Raw genomic sequence first — 23,322 nt, 5'->3', positions numbered from 1 at the left:
GAGGTTTGTGTTTATGTGCAGTGTGATGAATAGCTCCGCATATTAACAGTAAACATCATAAAACATTTCAGGCGGCTTACAGTGTTTCCGAGCTAACGAAGTGTATCAAAATCCATCTTCAGTGACCATTTCTGAGGAAGCACTGGGCACAAGGTAGAAGACAGACTAGATGGGAGGCCAATCCATTGCAGGACACAATTGCACACGATGGGCAACTGAGACACAGCTTCACCTAACTGTATGTTTTTGTACAGCAGGAGTTATTGCATGCACAATCAGACAGGAAAGGGAGAAATGGAAGTACAATTTACTATGGTAATTATTTTCAATTGTTACTATAAATTGTTTTTTAATCCCACACTGATGGAATGTCGAAGTTTACATCATGGAGACACAGCGTGATAATATCGATATCAATGCGAAAGGTAACAAGGTCAAAAAGGACTCTTCTAAGAATCTCGATCCAATACAAATTAGTGTAGTATCATTGTAAACTGGGCATAGAAATCTTATCTAATGCAGCCGCTCAAGGAATTTACCATGTCCTGTTTACACAGAGGTTAAAAATCAATTACCCCATGATATCAGCTCTAACAGTTTCACAATGATTTTAAGGAAATGTAGTGAATTGGTCCTTGGCAACCTGCGCTTGATTTATAACTTTAGACGCTAACTAAAGGTTAGTTAGAACAACAGTCTTACATGGTCCTGTAGTCTAATATAAAGTCTATCTATTTTAGAAAAAAAGGATACCCCAGATGCTGTAATCAAGAGATTCAGAAACCGAAGTAATTAAATAAAAAACGTTTTTGAACCAACGGCATACTTCTCAAAGATCGACTTTTAGCAACGCCCCCTCTTGATTGACAGAGATCCCGCTCGATCACCCATCAGCAAAGTTCCGCGGTCGGCTTGCCAGTGGCCCAGCAGCGACCGGCCGCGCCCTAACTCGACCAATCAGCGTCAGCAGGTGGGCGGGCCAGGAGACGTTGTCGCGCAGGCGCAGCCGCATCCGCAGCCGCTGAGGAGAAGATGGTGCTCATCAAGGAATAGTGAGTTACGACGTGTTTTAACCTGATGTCTGTTTTTTCCACGCTGATAAATACAGTTTAGACGTAGTTTTGTTGTTTTAGGCGTTGACATATGTCTTCGGTTACTAGAAGAAGCACTTTTATGTGAGGCGAGATGGAGTTGGCAGACAGGATGTGATTGGGTGTATTTTGCCGGCTCGTGTCAAGTCCGGCCTGGCGGAGGCGCTTAGTAAAGGTGGGGTTAGCTAGTTAAACCCGTATGAACAGTTTTATTGGGCTTTTACCTGTATTTACCGCATCTGGCCTCCCCCAAATTAGCGGGCGGTTCTAGCCCCTGAACCGTGGTTACTTTCCACTCCCAAGCGCCGTGTCGACTTTCGGGAAACTTTTCTTTAATAAGCCCCAAGACCAGTTGGCTATATTAATGGGTGTTGGTGTTGAACAGCTAGTAAAAACCATACCAAAATGTAACTAGATCGGCCGGTTAACTTAAGCCTATAACTGAAATTCTTCCTACATGTTTTGTAAAAACATGTTTTTTGTGGGGGTGTCCATCAATAGCGCTTGTTTGGTTTAGTTCTTAATTTGTGGGTAAAAAGTAGGACTGCTCAAGTGATGTGGATTAAACAGACGTAACTATCCGCCCTGTCTGTATTTAACTTAAAGGGGTGGTCTAGTTTCTGCGGTTTAAACTAATGTACAGTAGTTTCTTTTTCCTTTGAAATGGCAATGCGCACTGGTAGTTGACTGGGGGGGGGGTTAAATTACTCACTAAACCATCACTCTTACAGGTGGCAGATAAGCAAAGTCTCTTATTTCTCTGGTTGCCGCTGTACTTTGAACTGATACATTTCTGTACAGAAGTGTTTTCAGCAGGGCCAGCCTGGTGATGCGTCCCTTTTGTTCATGTCTGTCCGTGTCTCCCTGTCACTATCGAGACACCACCGCTCTTTAATTAAATAATTCTAAATAATTACTTTTACCTTAATCAATGCATTGTCAGATGTGTATCTTGAATGTAGTTCCAGCGGGAAAGCTTGTTTGGTTAACTTTTGAGTGGTAGGGTATTTAGACATCTTGACTGGTTGTTTTGCAAAATATAGCAATTAGGCCTGTGCATCCTGGAGCTTTTTTATGTTTCTCTCAGCAATAAGCAGGATGAAAATTTAGTTTCTTTTTTTTGCATGTTATTGTGAGGAGTGGAATATATAAGATTAATTGCAGAGGTTTACAGCTGTGAACTCGTACATCAGCACATGCGTTTTACTGCTTTGAAACAGTGCATAGCTGATGTATTTTTCTTTCCATGAGTCAACCAGTCTTCTAAAGTTTAGGGTTTTCCTTGGTTAAAAAGCTGCTCCCTCTATGAATTTTTTTTCTTCAATCACTGAAAGGGCAGTTGTTTGTGACGTAGAGTATGATTTATTTCCAAGATTGTTGTATGTACATTAATACCATGGAAGCATTTTTCTGACCTGTTTAATATTTGCCACCTACTTAAAACAGCTTGTATATGAAGGTGGGGAGAAAGGAGCTCATATCTTTTAACTGACACCCTGTTGCCATCATTTGTTTCCAAGGTGCTGTAGAGCTTCCATTTTGTATTTTACCCTGTCATATTTTAAAGCTTGGCTGCAGGCGATGGACGCTGCTTACTAATCATGCACTTGTGGAAGTGCACTACCCTCACATGTCCCAGCTTGCATGTTCTTCTGGTTTATTTACCTAGCCAGTTCTTTCACATTGTATGTTTCAGGTGCAGGCCTCCTTTTAAACATAAAGGGAGCTCATGCAGCTTCACCAAACAGAAGCTCCCAGTCCTCTGGCCTTGTAGCTCTGTAGTTCTGTGCTTGTGAGGCTGCTTGTGGTTGGCTCACATTGGCTGTGGGTCCTTCCCCATAGCCTTTTGGTCTATTCAAGTTGAGAAAGGAACAAGAGTTCATGATAACTTGGATGGAAGGGAAGTAGTTTGCAGTGATGAAATTGTGTATTTATTTATTTATTTATTTGGTGGATTAATCACTATTTTTGTAGAAGTGTGCCTTTGCAGAACATCTTGTCTCAAACATTTCCATGTTGCTGGTGTGTTTGTTTGACCCATATTCTAAAGTAATTTCATTGATCGAACATTTTAAATGCTACCAGCTCAAAATTTGCATCGTCATATTTTGATAGACTGACTTGTGCTCAGCCCGAGTGATTTGAGGTGGTGTTACACACCAAAGTTAAACATGGCAGAAAAATATGTGATTCACCGTGTACTGAGTACTTGTATCGCTGCATCCATAGGCTTGGTTTTGTGGGTTTGCAGGTTATGATTGGGCTTTTTTGTTTGTGTGCACTTGAACTTTTAGTGGTTGATGGGATTTCAGGTGCATTGGAGGAGGCTAGGAGGTGGTTCGCATCACTGTATATAATCTGATGACCTGTGATGCCTTGCATGCTCACTCGGTCTGGTGTTATTGAGGTCGTCCCTGCTTCTCATCTCTTTTATTTGGTGGGTGTGAGGTAACTGCTAGGAGCTCAGTGTGTGTTTGACTTTATACCTTGGGCTTTATTTGAAATCCTCACTATGGTAACTGACACATGTGAACATGCAAGCCTCAAACTAACTTTGTCAGCTGACTTTAATCTCTGTGTTGTATTCTGTTAGTGCATCTTCAAAGTCCAGTGAGGAACCTGCACTTTTACCCTTCCACTTCCATAATGCTAAATGTGTGTTTTGTTTTATAGCCTATCTTGCTGCTCTGACTGGGAAGGGAGAAGTCCTAACAATCTGCTATCTAAATTCGTTTGTGCCTTGAACATTCTTTTTATTGCATTCTCACTGTTTAGCATTTTTAAGTCATTTGCTAATGTTTCAGGGAATGAAAACAGTTAGTAACTTTTGTTTTGTTGTGCCGCAAAACTCCCCAAATGTAAGTGGTGTGATGACCAAAAACTGTGGTTGCACTGAACAGAACAGTAACCCCAAGGCCAGCAGTTCCTAGAACTTGCTTATTTTTTCTTTAGTCCTTTACATTATGCAAGCTAATGGTTTCTCAGTGGCACATCAAAAGGAAGTGGGTTTGTCAGTTGAGTCAGGACCTCAATCCCTGAAAGATGCACATAATATGGTAGCAATAAGGATACACAGGGTGTGCTTTCCCAGGTTTGGACGCTGCCAGTTACCGTTTTGCTGCAGAGCAAACTTCCCAGACTGCAACAGCCACCACCACCTACTCCCTACTGGCTAAAATTGTGCACTGTAAAGAGGAAGCTGGCCAATGGACTTAAACAAACCCTGTCTTTTAAAATTCTTTTACTCCTTCCCCTGAAATCGCTGAAAATTTGACTGGCACCCTTCTGTAGCTGCATCTGAGTGCTGGTTGCAGGAGGAGTACCCAGCCACATGGCAACCCCATGCTGAATGGGCAGGCTAGCCTTGGTCTGGCTTTTGTTAGCCTCACAGGTCATGAGCATCTGTCATTCCACACTCTCATTTCTGTACTTTTGCTATGTAAAATACAATGTATCTAGTAAATGCATGGCTGGTTAGCTCAAAGTGCCTAGAACTATCCTGCTGTCTTTTTCATTGTAGTTGTGTTTCTGGCACATATATTTAAACCGAAGTCTAAATGTTATGTTACTTCACCCGTGTTTGACATGTGCAGAACGAGGTAATTATAAAAATGACAGAAGTATGACTTGTTGAATCAGCAGGCTGGGTCTGGTTTGGCTTTCATTGGCCTCAGGTCATGGACGGCAATCCTGTTTTATTTTGAATGAAATTGCCCAGGTTTGTATCCAAATGCAGTGATACTTTTGGTATCACTGTGGGAGTGTGGGGAAGACTTTATGAAAAAGTTAAAGTGTGGGACAAACTTGGTTTGAAACTTGGTTTGCTCAAGCACTTGAGGGAATCTAACTTGTACGTACTATGAAGGGTTCTCTCTAGCTTTTCAAAAGTAGTAACTAATGTTAACTTCATAAGCGAAAAAATGAAATTTTTCATGACCTCATCTAGGGGTGATTTAAAAGGCAAGGATGAGAATGATTATGATTGTCTTGGAGAATGCATGCCGCACTCATGCAAAAGCAGAGGAGGTAAACTTTAAACTGTCGAAAAGCCTGATCTTAATCTAGCAGACTACTGATATAAGAAATGGATATGCATAACATGCAATCCTGGCATTTATATTTCATGTTGTCCAGCCCCTCTACAGCCATTTTTTGATTTCAGTACAAAATACCCTGCTTCTTGTTGTAATGTCTTTTGATACCGGTACCGGTTTTTGTGCCAGTGTAAAACCAACACCGTGAAGTACCAAAAGCATGGTACCTGGTGCGGTGGAAAAGCACCCTTTAGTTCAGCGATGAATTGGACAGCTTTATAGCGCTGTATATTTTACACATGCTGTATGTCCTTTGTTATGCTCCAAGCTTCTTTTACTTCCGGGTCAAAGCCCGGGGACATGTGCAGAGCGCCTAGGCCAGTTTGAGTCAGACTGAACGTTTACATGCAGGTGTAAATAGACTCCCAATCCGTGTGTGTCAGTCCAACTTTGAGAGATTCAGTTTAATGTGATTTCAGTCGGGCTAACATGTTTACATGGACTTTAAAAGTCCAGTTTTAGTCAGATTAACACAATAATTTAACTTAGTGTGCATGTAAACGTGCTATTTCCATTGGCAGAATCCATTTTTAGTGCATGTTTTTTTTTTTTCTTCCTCACATAAATTTCCCCATGCACCCTTTTATTCTTAATTAACCTAGAGAGACCACCTGCAGCATGAACAGATTGGTATTAAATCTAGAATGTATGGACTGAAATCTTGTATCAAGCACTCTTTGGCCCCTTATCACCCTCTGTAGTCTGCTGCATGGTAAGAGGTATCTATGCTTATCAGTATGAGTCAGCAGCCAGGCTCCCTTTCCCAGGAGGACCTGGGGGGTCTGGGTTAGAAACACCGTGTATATTATGCACAGAATTATTAGGCAAGTGTGTGTTTTGCTTTTCCAACTTGAATAGTTTCAGTCTGGATTAATCTTTAATTAAGAATGGGCTGTTTAAAAAAAAAAAATAGAGCATGCTCAGTATTTTATCTGTGTATGTCGTGTTTGGAGTAAAATAGGAAACCATAGATACATGCCTGTACAGAATTATTGAACAGATTATTATTGCTGTTGATGGTGACGAGAGAGAAATCCATTTTAAATAGTTTCTGATTGCAAAATAATTCTGCCATCGATAAAGTGTTTCTTCTGTTTGATAAACTAATTTTCTAAATTTTTAGTCTTAAGTTTTTTTTAGTTTCTAAATAATTTTACTTCTGAATTCAATTTTACAAGTCCTTGCAACCTTTTGCTAAAAAATATTTTTGGGAATAGTAATTGCCTAAATTCTGCACACAAGGGTGTATTGGTAGTATAATTAAGTAACCATCTAAAACCAGAATGCGTAAATTTAACACGCAATTTTATGTAAGACTAATGGACATCTACTTAATACTGTTTTCCTCTCAAAGCCCTTTAAAAGAAATATTCTCGCCTTAATGTTTATTAAATGCTTAAATTCTTCATGTAACTTAAGTAGCAATTGTGAAAATTTCATTACAAATGTTTATGATAAATAGCACTAACAGTAACAAACAATTGACAATAAAGAATTTTGTTTCAGACTGGTTCATACATCGATAAGTCACAATTAAAAGCATCTGCTAGTCATGGAATGATTGAGTGCGCTTTCTTGTATAGAATAACGCACAGTACATTGGATTAAGAGCCTGGCTGCGCTTTCTGAATCCCTTATCCTTCGCAATTGAGAAGGGTTGGAAATCGCTGGCAATCACCCGATTTCTGCAGTGAGTGGCTCAGCTGGCTAAGTTTCTGTGCTTGTGATCGGAAGGTTGCTTGTTCAAACCCCGGTCTCGGCAGAACAATCACATGTCCGTGGTCCTTGAGCAAGGCCTTTAACCCCCAGCTCTAGGGGCGCCGCACATTTGCTGACCCTTCACTGTGACCCCTAAACTATGGAGAGCAAAGAGAAGAATTACAATGTCCCTGTACTCATACTTGTGTGAATGGCAAATAAAGGGTCTTTTTTTTATTTTTATGTGCTGTTGCGTTTTTTTGTCTTTTGATGAGGTCATGATCTTCAGAATAAAGTGGCTTATAAAGCTCGAAAAATGTATGGAATAAAAAAAATAACTTTTTACTATCTGTGTCAAGGATTTACCTGTCATATTTATATATACAGAACATTTATTCATTTAAGTCACATTTCATCTTCCATATGTCTGTCTTTTGCCTGCAGATTCTGCATGTGCTCAACAGTGTAACTTATTTGCTTGCGGTTCAGCTTTCAAGCTCAAGGATGTGTATAGGTTGAATGATTTGGTTATTGAAATCTGACTGACTTTCGAAAGTCAGTCACTAGTTTGTCCAAGTGATGGCTGTGGTGGCATAACAATGTTTCTGAGAGAACTTGGAAAGTAAACTACTTACCATAAAAACAATTTTAGTATTACACAAACTGCTATGGTTCGGGTTGTAAGTTTGGCCCATCGCCATTGTGGCAAATTGATTGAGAAATAAACTAGCCACACTTGCAGTTTAATCGCCAGTGGCCATATGGCAAATTGGTAGTGAGACCTATGGTATCTGCTGAATGAGCAGCCTTTACTTTAGGGGACTGTCAGTGGATGCTATTAAGATCGGTTGCATGAACTTGATGTTTGTGCTGTTAATTGCTACCTGCTTGTGAACACAAATCTTGTAAGATCACATGAACCATTAATATTGGTTGAGTTGATGGGCACTTGTGGATTAATTGAATAAAATGCTGTGTATGTATGAACCTATTTTTACCTTGTGCCGTCTCAATGGAATGGCTACATGGAAATAAATGTGTTTGACGTAAAGCTCTTGGGCTTCACTGCGACTTAATGGTTTGGGGTAATGTGTTCTGTTTGACCCTGTTGGACTTGCCATTGCCAACTGTGTGTCTTACTCTGCCTTCTCCCTTTCAGCCGTGTGGTGTTACCCTGTTCGGTGGAAGAGGTGAGTATAGCTTTGTTAATCTCTGCTTTTGTTTCCCAAACATAATAAATGGAAACTATTACCCTGTTTCCACCAACGTGGTGCTAGGGCAGCTGCTGGGATTTTTCTCAATCCTGAACTAGTTCCATGCATTTTCATTACAAAAAATTGGCCCTGAGTCAGAAAAAACGGCTGAAGTACGGTACCACAGAAAAGCTGGTCTCCATAACCTCAGTGATGGTGGGACTGGTTATCGCATCCAAATCTTCCACATAGCTGGAAAGTTTGATTGGTAACTGATATAATTTTGTCTAATATCACTGGTGCAGGCAGTGCAACAACTTACTAGCGCTTATTAGGAGAATAACGTTACATCGCTTTTTCAATCTATGGAAAACGAAAGATCGATCTGCTGGCCAGATTTAATGATAATCATGATGCAGGTCGAATAAATTAAATACTGTGGCACTTGTGTAGCGCTGAGATCATGAGACAGACAGCAGAATTTGATTTTTAGCATTGCATGATCCTTAAAAGGACAACGGTAAAACAGAGAGTGAGAATAAACTGCACACAGACTGGGGAGAAATGCAGCCTTTAAGGAAATAAAAATGGATACAGACAATAGAGTGCAATACTCTGAAAACTTTTGTTTCCTTAAATGGTCATTTTTTTCAGTTCGGCAGTACATAAGAACTTAAAATTCAAAACTGATCAAAATAAATACAAAAACATCAGAATTCATATGGACCTGTACTTTTCTCTCACTTCTGCCTACATAACATTTCCGTTCTTGTTTGAAACTGGTGGAAACGCTAGCTGGTTCTCAAAAGGCACCAAGTGAGAACCAGCTCAGCACCGACACCAGCACTAGCTCCATGTTGGTGAAAACCAAGTAAATGAGAGTCCTTTTGCTCTAGCCTGGTGCTCAAAGCAGCCATTAGTGTCTCTCTGAAGGAGTTGAGTAAAACAAGGCATACTGAAATGATGGGGGCCATTGTATTAATATGTATATCAGTTGGTAGTATTGTGGTTTTGGTTTCTGCCTCCGGCTCTAAGTATTTACATGTTCTTCCCATAATCTTGTGGTTTTCCTTTCATGGGGTTATAGGCATTTGGTTTAACTAGAGATCTGCCTTGTTTTGTGTGTACGAAAGTACTCTGTAGTGGCTGGCCTCCTTTAGGGGTTCTCCCATGCCCTCTGTTATCTGGGATAATACTGGTGGTGTCTGTGGCTATATGAACTACTTCTTAGGCGTAGTTTTAGATGACCATCTGCTCCCCTTATTTAGATGCATAGTGTTGGGGTCTTTAGTGATTTATATGGAAAAGAACGGTGCATTTTGGTGTTGATTGCACATGACAGTGGGGCTGTAGAGTTGGTGCTGATGGGCTGGGGTATTACTTTGGGCCCCCGGGGCTTCTGCCTGCCCATTACCTCCCCTCACTGATGGGTTGAAGAATGGAATGGGAGGTGGGGGCAGCTTGAAAGGGGTTTTGAAAAGAAGATGAGGCGTGTGTCCTTTGATAACAGCTCAGCTGGCTGCCTCACCAGGGCTGATTACTCTGCAGGTGGGTCTCGTGCTTGGAAATGATACCAAGTATGAAAATGGTGATCTGGCTTTAAATGGTGCATTTCCCGGAATCACAGGTTCACCACCCAGATTCCGAAAGGGCTCTTATCTGTTAAGTAGGTCAGTTGAAGCATTAAAATGTGGCTTCATCTCTTTTGTATTTTTCATGCTTTCATTACTGCACTTGCCTTTTTACACAGCAGCCTAATGAAGCTTCCCCAGTAAATATATGGCCTAAAATTATCCTTAGCCCAGGGCTGCAAGCGTGTGTTGGCTTCTGATTTTCTTCAGCTCCTTATCTATATTTTAACTGCAGTCTGATTATTGCATTACTACCCTGCCCTGGTTAAAAGCACTTATTTAATAAACACACACTCTTGTTGAATGTCACCTAAACCCTGACTTTTGGAACAGTGACATCATCTGCTGGAACTGGGTGGAAATTTGAATTTGGCACTGAAAGGAGCTGGGACCCAAACCAAGTGTTCACCTAGGAGATGGAACCTGGGGCCAGATGGGATGAGGAGCCAGTCTGCTTCCTGTCAGTACAGGACCATTTAACATTTAAAAGGCAAAAAATCTACCTGCCCATCTTTCTGGCCTCAGAGGAAGCAGCCTGAGTGGCAAGCTGCTGAATAGAGAATTTACATGCTGTGTACATGTGAGAGGCGGAGTGTGCACTTCTGATGGCCTAGTTCTTTGCTTTTGAGATTACAGGTTTGTAAACGCTGTCAGTATGTGTGAGGATGTATCCTATGTGTGGGACAGCAAGCTCCTTGGTGCCAGCTGTCTGTGACAATATAATCATGTGCCGTGGTGCTTTGTCAGGTTCAGACAAGCCTTGATCTCACAGGCAGTTTTTTCAAGTATGTTAATCTGTTTACACCCACTCCGCCTCATCACAGATGTACACACTTTTCCCTTACATCCTAAGATGAGCTGAGCTCACTTGGCATCCTGGGAGATCGGGTTCTATATTGGCTTTTCTCCCCATCACCCCAAAGTAGTCAGGCATGGGCAACACTGGGCATAAGATTTCATTGTTTTTCATATGATACGAGTATGTAGATGGTTGATTGTGACTGACTGAGCCTCTATCTGCAGTACCAAGTGGGACAGCTGTACTCTGTAGCAGAGGCCAGCAAGAATGAGACCGGAGGTGGAGAGGGAATAGAGGTCCTGAAGAATGAGCCTTATGAGAATGGCGAAGAGAAGGGGCAGTACACACACAAGATCTACCATCTAAAGAGGTGAGGACGAGTGCTCAGAATGTGGCATACCTATGTGATCTACCCTGACAGTCACTGGAAGGATGTGCTTCAAGCTTTGGGCTCACAACATACTTTAAAGACAGATTGGTTTGTCGGGGGAGAAGCCTAACTCTGAGTAGAACAGCATTTGCAGATGCTGCTTCATATTAATACCCAGCATGCACTAGTTCTGGGATGTGAGATTGTTGTGTACCTGGAAAACAGCACGGAAGCTTTGCTAATGTGCTGGATGGTTGCTGGTGCTCGCTTTCTACCTGTTGGTCTGGTAGTGATCAAATAAATCATATGACGAATGTAGATGCCAAATAGAAGGCAATTTTATTGATGTTTCAAAGTGCTGGCGGATATTCTGAGTTGATTTAGAGTGCACACACAGCTGTTTAGTGTTTTAAAGCCTTCCAAACTCCATCCTTGTGAAAGATCAGGCGATCTTGTGTTAGAAGACCTGTGGACTCCATTGCCTAACATTTAAGTAAACGCTGTTTCGTGCATCCACTGGGATGGCCGATCCTGACGACAAGGCTGTCCTATCCTTGTTCCTCCTACTCAGCAAAGTTCCTGGGTTTGTGAAGATGATCGCACCGGAGGGGGCCCTGGTGTTCCACGAGAAGGCATGGAATGCCTACCCATACTGCCGGACCAGTGAGTTCCACTCGGCCCTACCCAGAACTCTCTCTATGCCTGGCCATGCCTCTGTTTCACCCATTCAACTCTCACCTATATACAATTTATATTGGTCTTGAAATGGTTAGTCAGTTTTTGTGAACCACAGTTGTATGCTGTCATAGGTCACTCAATTAGTTCAGGGTGACTCATTCAGGTCATTTAGTGTACCTAGCATAAAATCTTCCCACAATGAATGGTTCTATATATTTATGCAAATCGCTTATTTCATTTTTGTTTATAAATGCTTTTATGGAATATTTTTGTTTTGCATTAAAATTGCACTTGGGAGGCCATGTGAAAGTATTTTATTATCCAGTAAAATGTGTGATTTTTGGAAAAATTTGTATCTGCCTCAGCATTTCAGTTTCCTGGCACTTGTATCATATGCTTGGACATACATGCCCACCAAGATCATCACATTGTTGTGTATACTGTTTTAATAATTGACTGCGGCCTGTTATATCCCTGTGCTGATACCTGTACTGAATCACTATTGTTTTCCTTTTGGCTCCTCCCACCCCTGCTGGTGCTCACTCTTCATTGGCTACAGTTGTAACGGTGAGTTTATGGAGCATTAATGCCTTACCTTCCTCCTTAGTCTTAATAGGCTCACTGGAACATGAACTAACTCTTATTTCTTGGGTTGGTTCAGAGGTTTGGTTTACAGACTGACTACTGGAAAGAAAAACCTAATAGCTGTGCTGGCTGGTCTATCACATTTTCCACTGCTGAATCTTGCAGTGATATATGTTGTGGAAAAATCAATACCTGCAGTTTCCTGAGAACCCTTAATTGTTTAATTGGATCGGTGTTGAGGCTTAAGTTGAGAGCTCTTGAGACTTGTTATTTTGCCCGTTTATTTTTATGTGTACCTGGAAAAGGAGGTTGTTTCGTGGGCTTGCTAGGAATTGGGACCCTCGCTTAATCTCCCAGTGGAAACTGGGTGCGCTGGGAAAGCTCTTTCAGGTACGCCAGCAGCCTGGGAAATGGGTCAGGTGTAGTGCTGCTGCAGAGCCCAAACCAGCAGGCAGCTCGTGCTATTCATGCACAGCCGACATACTGGCCCTTCAGCAGAGGACCTGGCTGACTGAATGGGTCTGATTGAGATTCTGTCAGTCAGTAGGTAACTTTCTGTAGCCTACAGGTGGCTTCTATCATAACATTTTACCTCTCTTACTCTTTCTAGAATGAGTACATGAAGGATGACTTCTTCGTTAAGATTGAGACATGGCATAAACCGGATATGGGCGCTCTAGAAAACGTAAGTGACTTTGAAAGGTGTCCTTGCTGTTTTTAACTTGCCTTCTAATCCTGTTCACTGGATTTCTTTATTCCTTCCTTCCTGTTCATTACCCCCCACTGACCCTGGCCACCTCCCCCAAATGGCAGGTTCATGGTCTGGACCCAGCCACATGGAAGACGGTGGAGGTAGTGCCCATTGACATCGCAGACAGAGAGCAAGTGTCGTCAAGTGTGAGTAGATTCTTGAGTGCCCCCTTTGTCGCGTGTAACTAAAGCGCTGGGCAAATGACAGGATGGTGTGGATCTGGCACTGTTAACGCTGCCTTGTCTGCCAACAGCAGTTTGCCCTGTGCCCTTTAAGTGGCTTGTTGTAAAACTATCAAATATGGCAGGTCAATATCCAAAGGGAGTTTCTCTGTCAAGCAGCAGCATGTGGTGTATGGAGGGCAGAGGCATTTTAGGTCTTGTTATAGTGGGTCCTTTTCTCACAAACTGTGAAACATTAAACAGTCACGTAGCCTCTTAACCCATAGTCCCCTCCTTGGCTGTGATTTGCCAGCTTTGTCTTGGGCTCTAATCCAGCCCTTCTGTGATTGGTTGAGGCTGATCACTTCCAGATAACATTGCAGCCTGGCACATGTCAGGTAGAAGTATAAAGCGTGGTGCCAGTGCCGGGGCACCTGGGTAATGATCCCTGTTCTGTTAGCCCATTGGCTGAGGAGTGGTGTGCTCCCTATGGCAGGTCTTTCATGGTAGACCTTTAACTGCATAATTGGATTAATTACAGGACTCTGTTAATCCCACTGGCCATCTGTGCAAAGGGATTAGTACTGGATTTGAGTAATTCAAATTTAGTTACTGCAGATGCATATCCCCCTTCCAACCTGAGCAGCAGGCAAAAACAAGGGAGAAGCTAAGTGTTGCATTGTGGGTTATGTAGTACAATCGCATATCTCTCTGACTACAGGACTACAAACCAGAGGAGGACCCTGCCTTGTTTCACTCTCTGAAGACAGATCGGGGGCCTCTGGGCCCCAACTGGAAGGTATGGTTGTAAGGGGAATGGGTGGTTGTGTTTTCTATACCATGGCGTTTTTTTTTTTTTTTTTTGTAATTAATCTGGGTGTATGCACTATTGAGGCACTATGCTGATGTCCAGGCTCAGTGTGCCTGTATGTGTGTGCCTGTGTGCATCCAATAGAAGGAGCTGATGAAAAGCCCAGACTCCCCGCACATGTGTGCCTACAAACTGGTCACTGTCAAGTTCAAGTGGTGGGGCCTGCAAAACAAGGTGGAGAACTTCATCCACAGTGTAGGTGCCGCTCCCTCCTCCTTCTACACATGATGTTGCTTTCTTCTATCCTTCTTGTAGTTTGCCAGCTACGCTCTACTTAGTCAGTGCCTCCTCTGGTTGACATATGTATCCCTCCTCCCTGCAGCAAGAGAAGAGGATTTTCACCAACTTCCATCGGCAGCTGTTCTGTTGGATCGACGGATGGGTGGAGCTCACCATGGAGGACATCCGGCGGATGGAGGACCAGACACAGAAGGAGCTGGAGGAGGTATGCGTGGCTGTTGAAGTGCATCTTTCAAATGAAATAGTCACCCAAACCTTGTCAAATTGTTTCCCAATTGAAGGAGGCCCCTGTGTGGTAGCCAGTCCCTCCTCTCAGACACGTGGCTTGGAAGCTGCTGTCGCAGTGCCCATCTAACCGCCGTATCATGCTGAGGAAGAGATACTCCAGCTGCATTGGAACTTTTTCCCTTTTAGGAGTAGCTTCCTCTTCCAGGCTCTGATCTCGAGGTCTCACTGTGGTCCAAAGTTCCCGAAATATGGGGTCCGTGAAAGTGGCCTCCTGTGGCTCACTCTTATCGTGTACCAGTTTCCTGTAATGATCACGCTGTTCTTAAACGCGGGGTCCGATCCACTACCACCAAGTGTCTCTCAGATAGTGGTTCTGTTTATCAAGCTACATGTGGATGGAAACTAAGAGCTTCCCCAAGGGAGGGGGTAGGTTTTCTCCATTTTCCAGATGTTTCCGCCCAAACTAATGCTGCTCATCCCCTCTCTGTCCTCCACCCGTCCACTTAAGCTATAGCACCATGATTGCTAACAGCTGGGGTTGCATGGCTGCGACCAAGTGAAGGCCGTCCCATTCCCGGACAAACCCCACCTCCGCTCTGGTCCATGCTAACCCGTACCCCCTGCCAGGTCTCCCAGCTGACCTGCTCACCTACTCTCTTTGCATTTAGATGCGACAAAAGGGCTCCGTTCGGGGCACAAAAGCTGCAGAAGACTAGCCCCGCCCCCGAGTGTAGGTCAGAGGCAGGCTGAGTAAGTCCTACAGGTGGGGAGAGGAGGCGTGGTCCTGACGACGTGACCCCCCCCAGCCTCCCTCATGTGTCGTCACTTTTTCTCAGCATCTCCATGTAGGGACACTGCCGCGCTGCTTCCATCCACATCAGACAGGGGGCGTATGTGTCCTGATTCTGCGATGGTAATTCCATCTGATCTCATTGTGCCTGTTAACTATGGTGTATCAACCTGGCCGATCCCCTCCTGCCCCCCTCCTTACAAACAGCACTGGGTCCATAAAGCACCCTGGGATTCCGCCCTCTGCCCGGCTCGGTGTGATGGAAGCAGAGCATGTTGTGTCCCTGAGCTCCATGATAACCAGACATTCTTCTCACCAGCTTCTCTTGCCAGCTTCTCCCTGGAGAGGGTGCCATTTTCACCTTCTTTCCTTCACCTGTGCCATAAGTTTCTGCTGTGTCTGTCTATCTGCGTGCGTGCGCGTGTGTGTGTGTGTGTGCGGGTGTTGCGTGCATGTGTGTGTGTGTGCGGGTGTTGCGTGCATGTGTGTGCGTGCGCACGACTAAGGCTAGTGGATGTATCCCAGCCGCAGCACTATAATCTACGGTATGCTATGAAGCACCCAGTAACCCTCTGAGCTCTGCCCCCAGAACACCTACTGCCGTCTGGATGGGTAGTGGTTCCACCTGTGCTGTCACCCTCAAGGATCACTTGCCATAGGCTCCTTTCCTAGTGCTTCTCTGAGAATCTCATGCCCGTTGTGCAACCAAAGAAACGTTTGCATGTTTGTTTGCAGCTGCAGCCTTTTTCGAGACACTGTCTGGTCATGGGTGCGGGGGCCCGTGATGGTGTTGGCTTGTGACACTCTGGTTGGGGCGGGGGGGGGGAGCAGCTCTCTGCTTGCCACCGTCATCCTCCTGTTGCATGCCCTGCTGCATGGTGGGGATTGGGGGGCTGTTAATTAGAGGGACACTATGCAACTGGGACTGTGATTCTGAGAAGCCTGTGTAGTTGAAAGGAGGGGCCAATAAATTTGGAAAGTTTGCGAATGGTATCATGCCCCAACCTCAATGATAAGGAACCGTATCTGAATGAAAGCCGAACAGCTCCCCCAGCAGGAGGCACTGTTCAGCAGTAGTTCTCCAACCCACGAAAGTTGCCCCCATCCATATGATCCCCCCCCCCCACGCACAGGCTACTCTCTTGAAGCACAATTCCCAGATGCCCCATGTATCCTATTTCTATGGAACTGCTTTGGTCCTGATTAATTTCTCTCTTCCCCCCCCCCACCCCCTCCCCCCACTTACAGCTTCGTGGAAAAGGTCAGGTTCGAGGCACCAGCGCTGCAGATGAACAATAAGAGAACATTTTCAAAGCAAAAAGGAAAAAAATATATCCCACCATGACGAGACCGACATGGACGTGCAGAGTCTGGGAGTGGGCCGGTTCAGAGCCCTGGTTACTGTCCCTGACGCTCCAGGCGGCGCACAGTAGGGCTGTAGGGCTGTACCCACCCTCAGCATAATCAGGAATTTCATTGGATGGAAAAGGAAAAATATTTTTTAACAAATTACTGGTCTATGTCGCTTTTGCAGCAAACATGAAAGATTACCTTTTAAACGAAATTACTGTAATTTTTTTCTAAAGCATCCATTAGTAATCGTTTCCATGGTTTAATCTCAGATATCGGACCAATTTCTCTCTTTGGATGTACATGTTGTAAATGGGTTGTCATGCCTGTTCCCCCAACGCCTCTTCTGTACAAAGTGCTCTGAATCCTGGTGACATCCCAGTTTCTGGGAGAGTTGGATCGCTCCAAGCTTCTTCTTTTTTTTTTTTAAATGTGTAGTTCGTTTCATCCATCACTTTTCTTTAGCTGTTGTAGGTATTACTCTTAATTGGAGTGGAAGATTATTTTCTTCCACCCAACAAACAACCAAATGTGACCACACACACGCATGGATTAAAAACATGGTGGGTGGGGCTTAAGGCAATTAACAGGCTCAGGGGAACCATTGGTTGGAGACCAGGGTAAGCATTGTCATAGTTGATCATTTTCAGCACTCCCTGGTTTAGGGGTGATGGCACAGTTAGTGATGCGAGACATTGCCGGGGACGATGCTGTCCCCTCCGGCTGTTTACAGACTGGCTAGTCTTGTGGCCGCACCCCACCTTCTGTGGGAGGTTTTGTTCCCCACACTGTGAGGGTTGTTCAGGCTGAAGGGCGAGCTTGTCAGGTAGGCTGTAGACCTGCCAGTAAGTGTGTCAGTGACGGTCTGTGGGCCAGTTGGGCTGCTCTGCTTCCATTTAAACACGTTGTGTGCCTGCTGCTTTGAACAGACTGCCCCCTTGGGGGCGCAGTGTGACACCGCTCCTCGTCAGGTCCCGCCTCCTTCACCTCAACCATGTGCTGAATGTTTTCCCAACGGACACCTGGTCAGTTGCCTCTAGCTTTCCAGATTCATTTAATCTTGTGCAGTTTCAGCTATGTATGTGCGTGAGTGAGCGAGGGGTTCTTTGTGCTCACAGCCACGGTTAACTGGTAATCTAAACCAAGAGTATTAAGATGTAGCAGACTGGAGTCGTGGCCTGTATTTCAGTTCTTGGTCACCTTTGATGTCTCCACAGCAACAGTTTGATTCATACTGACATGCAAAATACAGAACTGTCCTCTACGTTTTTACTTGACTTCCTTTGTTCGTTTTGTCCTGCCCACATCATACCTGTGTGGTGATCTAAATGCACTACATCACTTTGCCAGCAGGGCGGCAACATGAAACTGCATTTACTGGTCCGCTGCTGCTCTTATTGCAGATTCTTTTGATACTCAGCACAGCAAGTTACCCGAAATACTTTTTCTTCTATATTTTCATTTTATTTGTTCAAGTTTTTGGCAGTTTTCCAGTTTGACCAATGTATGATTTCAGAAACGGGTTGCTAGCCATCTTTTCCACAGTGGCAGTTTACTGGTTTTAATACTACTATGGCAGCCTTTCTGGGAGGATCCTGTTCCAGGGAAATGGAAAAGCTCAAGATGGAGAACAAACCGTACAGTATAATCATGATTTAACCACCTTAATTGCGGAATTGACTACTGTTGTTTTTCTAAAAAAAAAAAAAAATGCATTTCAATGTCTTATTTTCTGATCATTGTTTAAATTCAGGGGAAATGGTAGTGAATGTGTGCTTTAAACTGATGCAGCGTTTGAGCTGTCGCGTAAAAGGTCTAGACAATGAAATTTTAACAATATCAAATAAATTTCAACACAAAACTACCTGGAGTTTGTTTAAATTATTTTGTCTGACCTTCGAGTGATGGCACTGAGATTCCACTCAACTCGTACATGGTTCCCATTTGGGACAAGAAAGTTTTATTAGTTTCATACTCACCTGGGTCATCTGCATTAGCTAGTTTTGGGGGCCGGTGAATGGCTCAGCAGGCTAAGCCTCTTCCTGTGTTTGGAGGATCACTTTTGGAAGTCCCAGCTTCGGCAGCATAGTCACATTCAGTAAGGTTGTACATGCTCACCTTCATGTGTCTGTGTCTCATGGACAGCAAGATGAGGTAGCTGAAGAGAAGCATTCTGAAGTACCTGCATGGATGGCAAATAGAGGAGCATAAGATAACCTTCATTAATCCCACAGCTGGGAAATTTGTAGTGTTATGGAAGAAAAAGGGGCAATAGAAGATAAGTAATAAAATAGCAGTAAAAGACTACAATATACAAAAAAAAATAAATATATATATATATACAGTAAAGCCTCGGATTGCTTTGCGAGTGTTTCGCAAGACGAGCAAAAATCTTTCATTTTAACTTGATTAACGAGCGAGGTCTTGTAATACGAATATTACGTATACGCTTTGGCTGCCGAGCGTCGCGTGATCACGACTGAGCCAATGGTGCTTCTCTCTCTCTCGCTGTGGGATTGTGGGTAATCGTCTCCCATGCTCGGTCTCAGTCGGCGTGCCTCACTCGTGTAGTCAAAATTTAGTAGAAAAGCACCCCCCCAATAAGGGCGTAGCAGTGTGAGCGATGAATCTGTTTAACTACAGTGCAATGTCACATTTCCGCGAAATCGAAAAGGAGGCAAAAGCGGCTGTCATTCAATAGGTTCCTAGTTAAAGTCGCACAAAAAGAAAAACATTCCAGTGAGCCAACAGATAGCAGTGATTCCGTTAGTTATAATGAAAGTCGTCCTACAAAGTAACCATCCTCTTCTCCTCTCTCTCTCGTCTCCCTCACACCATCCACGATTCTTTTCAAAGGTAAAGTGCAGGTTCATTTTGTTTTATGTATTTTTACTTTGTATTTTGTATTAATCATTTTTATATTAATATTTTTTGGGTTGTGGAACGAATAATCTGAGTTTCCATTATCTCTAATGTGAAAAATCGTTTTGATGTACGAGTGCTTTGGATTACAAGCACGTTTCCGGAACGAATTATGTTCGCAGTCCGAGGTTTTACGATATATATCAAGTCAAGTCAAGTAGGTTTTATTGTCATTTCAACCATCCACACAGTGTGTGTATATATATATATATATACACACACATACACACAAAAGTGGACAACTTTAGATACCTAGAAGCAGAAAGAATTGAACGTTTAATAACAGCAGAAATTACGATATTAGAACGCTGCAGATCCACCTATATGGAAACATTGCACTTCACAATCCAAATAAAGATGTGTCTCTGTAATACTTTTGTTTGGTCTGATATGCTGAGCCCCCCCACACCCCCACCCCCACAAACACGCACACCTCAGTCTGATCAAATGTTCAAATGATAGTGTCGACTGTGATGACAGCCATCAGTACCACTGCAGAAGACAGGCAAGCTGCATTTGGGCTGCCGTATGATTACGATCCTTCTTCATGTTCCTGTCAAATGGCACGCTGTTGATGTGGCACGGGGACATGTTGAACTGTACCTCTGTTAAGATGTCTTTTTCTCCTCACCCCCTTAGGGGATTCTGATGCTCTTATGAGCTAGACGTCTTTGTTTTGTGTGTTCTTCGTGTAACCCACAGCAGTGACGATTCTGAGGTGTGGAATGCCGCTCTGCTAGCTCTAACACCTACCTTTGGGGTCAAATTGGACCCAGAGGCATGTATCAGGTGACTTTCCTCGTAGTAACAATTATTTTAGGAGCGTGTAAGAGCTAACAGTGTCAATTTATTGAAACTGCCCCTTCCCTGAGAGGCAAGCAGCCCTTTGCCTCCTCATCCTAAGATGTTGCATTTTATTCTGGGGGGCTCAAACTGAACTGCATGTACACTGGGAGCAATGGTTCCACGCATCAGGTTGGATGTGGAGGCCCTGCTGATGTCTGCCTTATTAACGAGCTGGAAACATGCTTGCTGCTGTGGAGGAGGGCAGGAATTGAGTTTTGTGTCTCTGTTTGCCTCCCCTTCTAGATCTTGAGTTTTTACGCTCAGTGAAACACTGAACATTAGTATTTTTACTATTATTATTATTATTATTATTGTTTACATTTACACAATTGGGCTAAAATTTTGTGCACTTGGGACAAGTAAAACACAAATGTAAGCACATTTTCTTGATGGACTATTAATGCGGGGGTGCTGGGGGGTCGAGCTGCTTCAGCTGGTGAACAGCAAAGTTAACAGTAGAAAAAAGTAACTAAGATTTTGGAAGCAAGGCAGCCTAAACAAGAAATGACTGAGTTACATATTTGTAAAAACTGAAAACGTGACTGCAAAGCATTGCATATGTGACATTGGTTTTCAAATTCTTATTTGCTTCTTAATGCTGGCAATGTTGTGCAAGTATTACTTGGAGGACATTAAGGTCAAATGCATCTGGCCCCCCTAACAGAACAACTGGCTCCAGTCTGCCCCCCCCTCCCCCCCCAGCTGAACTGGTCTAGAGCCACCACTGCCAAGCATTCACCCCAAATCTCGGTTGTCTCTTCTGTAGAACTTTCCACTGGTCAGGTTCTTGCTTGCTGTCCCTCACAGTGTTTGTTTCCCATGATGAATGGGACACATGGTTTTAAGTTCTTGCCCAGATTCTGGCCTTTCCTCTGTTGTACTAAATGTGTGTGTTGTATAAACCTCTTGAGATCTCAGACACCTCAAGTACATATCCTACCTCCAGCAAGAGCTGCTTTTCCAGGCTGTAGTGGTTTGCGGGTAAGTTCCAAAGCCAGGATCTGTTGGTTTGAAAAAAGAAAAAAAAAAACCCTGAAAACAGCCTTTTGTATATTTGATCCCTTTCAAAAGTGTAACCACTTCTTAAGGTCCTGGCAATACGCCAACCTGCATGCTCCCAATTGTGGGAAGATTACATGCGGTACTTTTGATCTGTGGGAACTTTATGGCTGATGTCTACTTTTCTTTGACTCGTGTGTAAAATTGTGGATGGTATTGACACAACTGGTTCTAGCACTGCCGCGTCACGCCTCTCAGACCAGGGTTCGAGTGTCTGCCATGACTTCCTGTGTGTGGAGTTTGCATGTTCTCCCCATGTCGTCATGGGGTTTCCACTGGGTTCTCTGGTACTCCTGAGGTTAATTGGGGTTACCAAATTGCCCATAGGTGTGCAAGTGTGCATGAATGGTGTGTGAGTGTGTCTCGTGATGGATTGGTACCCCACCCTGGGTTGTCCCCTGCCTTGTGCCTGTAGTCTCGAGGATAGTCTCCAGACCTCCTGCAACCCTTAAAATGACAAGCAGTATCAGAGAATGGAATGATGGATGGATAGATGGATGATCCTCTCCCTTAGGTCGTTAGCTAAATCCAGAGGATCTGTGTGCCAATGCAAGTTCTAGCTGTACTCGAACTATAGACGTTCTTGGTATGACCACGCGGTGGCACTGTTTGCCTGTGAGAGAAGGACAAGTTTCGTTACAAGGAAGAACACATTACCTGTACGTTCTCTGCATCTGCCCATGAGGTTGACAAAATGTTGACTAACCTGGAAACGAATCACTTCCACCCCCAATCCAAAATCCCGTGAGGTCCAGGGAATAATGTGGTTGCTGTGCCTCTGCTGTGGGACTTCCAAACAGAGTTTAAGTCATAGGTCTCCCTCACGTAGGTTCCCCTCTGTACATGAGCTACATGGTGAGGGACGTGTGGTCAACTGCCCTTCCATGACACCGCTTCTTCTTTTCCCCAGCGGTTTGCCCAGCCTCGCGCTTGTTTTGTGGTCTATGGCCTGGCCACCATAGGCTGCTTTGGCCATTTTCCAAAGCAAAGCGCGCTTCCGAGAGACGCTGCTGTTTACCCCCGTCTCGTGATTAGCCCCGCAGCCCAAACACGCATGTTAATGAGTGTGTTTTGGCCCTACATTAACCTTGATGCGAATACCCTTGAACTCCTCCCTGTCCCTCCCCAGCTTCATTTATGTCTCTATGCAGTCTCGTTAGACTGCTTATTATTACTGAGACCCACTGCCACTGTTGTTATATTTGAATAATTCAGACACATTCAAAACCGCAGGAATTTCCTCTTGTCGTCTCTTTAGATATCATAGCCACCCTAAAACAGTTTTAAAAAATTCGTTGCTATCATACATCACCCCCCTTTTGCGGACAGGAAAATATATAAGGTACATGCTTAATGATTCCAGCTGGTGTTTACCGGGGGGGGGATAAACGGAGGAAATGATTATTATGGCTAGATGTATGATACCCTAATTGGCTGCATTGTGCGTTATGATGTTGATGTACCGTGGATGTAATAATTCTATTAATTCACGTTTTCGCGGGTATTGGTGTGGCTGTGTCGTTTAAAGTCAGTTTACGGAAAACTAAACTGCAGAAGGTCATTATTTGAAGTAGGTCTATGTGTGTGATGAGTCCAGTGATCCAGCTGACCGTTAACCCCACCCCCGAAGACCGCTGTCAGTTTACAATAATGGCCTCGCATAATCTCATTCCGCTGAAGGATAGAGTTCTTCTGTATATAGCCATCGTGTCAATCCAGTTCTGAAATACGGAATAATTTATCGCCGACCCATAGAAACTTAGCATAGAGAAATCAATTACTCTTTAAATTGATCTTAGTCCAGACTCTATAAAACACGTTATGCATTTTTGTTTTACTTCTTGATTATATCATTCCTGATATGAAAAATACTTTTTTCTTTCTTAGTAGGTGCGTCGATTTGCAATTATAAGTGAGCTGTATTTCTTCGTTTAAAGTATGTCGTATTAGGTAATAATATTCAAC

General features: G+C 43.7%; 1 protein-coding gene across 2 annotated transcripts; it reads left to right on the top strand.

Annotated features, from left to right (window-relative positions):
* The first annotated feature begins 949 nt into the window (after positions 1-949).
* On the top strand, positions 950-18,394 carry pitpnb (phosphatidylinositol transfer protein, beta). Of its 2 annotated transcripts, XM_049019703.1 has the most exons (12): positions 950-1,052; positions 8,043-8,073; positions 10,731-10,876; positions 11,448-11,539; positions 12,114-12,121; positions 12,750-12,824; positions 12,953-13,036; positions 13,773-13,850; positions 14,007-14,117; positions 14,245-14,367; positions 15,059-15,140; positions 16,429-18,394. In XM_049019703.1, the coding sequence occupies exons 1-11, from the start codon at positions 1,033-1,035 to the stop codon at positions 15,104-15,106; spliced, it is 816 nt and encodes a 271-aa protein (XP_048875660.1). In that variant the 5' UTR covers positions 950-1,032; the 3' UTR covers positions 15,107-15,140; positions 16,429-18,394. The 2 variants fall into 2 exon arrangements, with proteins under 2 accessions (XP_048875660.1, XP_048875659.1); XM_049019702.1 differs by lacking the exon at positions 15,059-15,140.
* Positions 18,395-23,322: the final 4,928 nt, after the last annotated feature.

Source organism: Brienomyrus brachyistius, chromosome 7, assembly GCF_023856365.1.
Source record: "Brienomyrus brachyistius isolate T26 chromosome 7, BBRACH_0.4, whole genome shotgun sequence".
Taxonomy (NCBI): Eukaryota; Metazoa; Chordata; class Actinopteri; order Osteoglossiformes; family Mormyridae; genus Brienomyrus; species Brienomyrus brachyistius.
The sequence above is the reverse complement of the archived record's forward strand: the minus strand, read 5'-3'. Positions and strand labels throughout refer to the sequence as shown.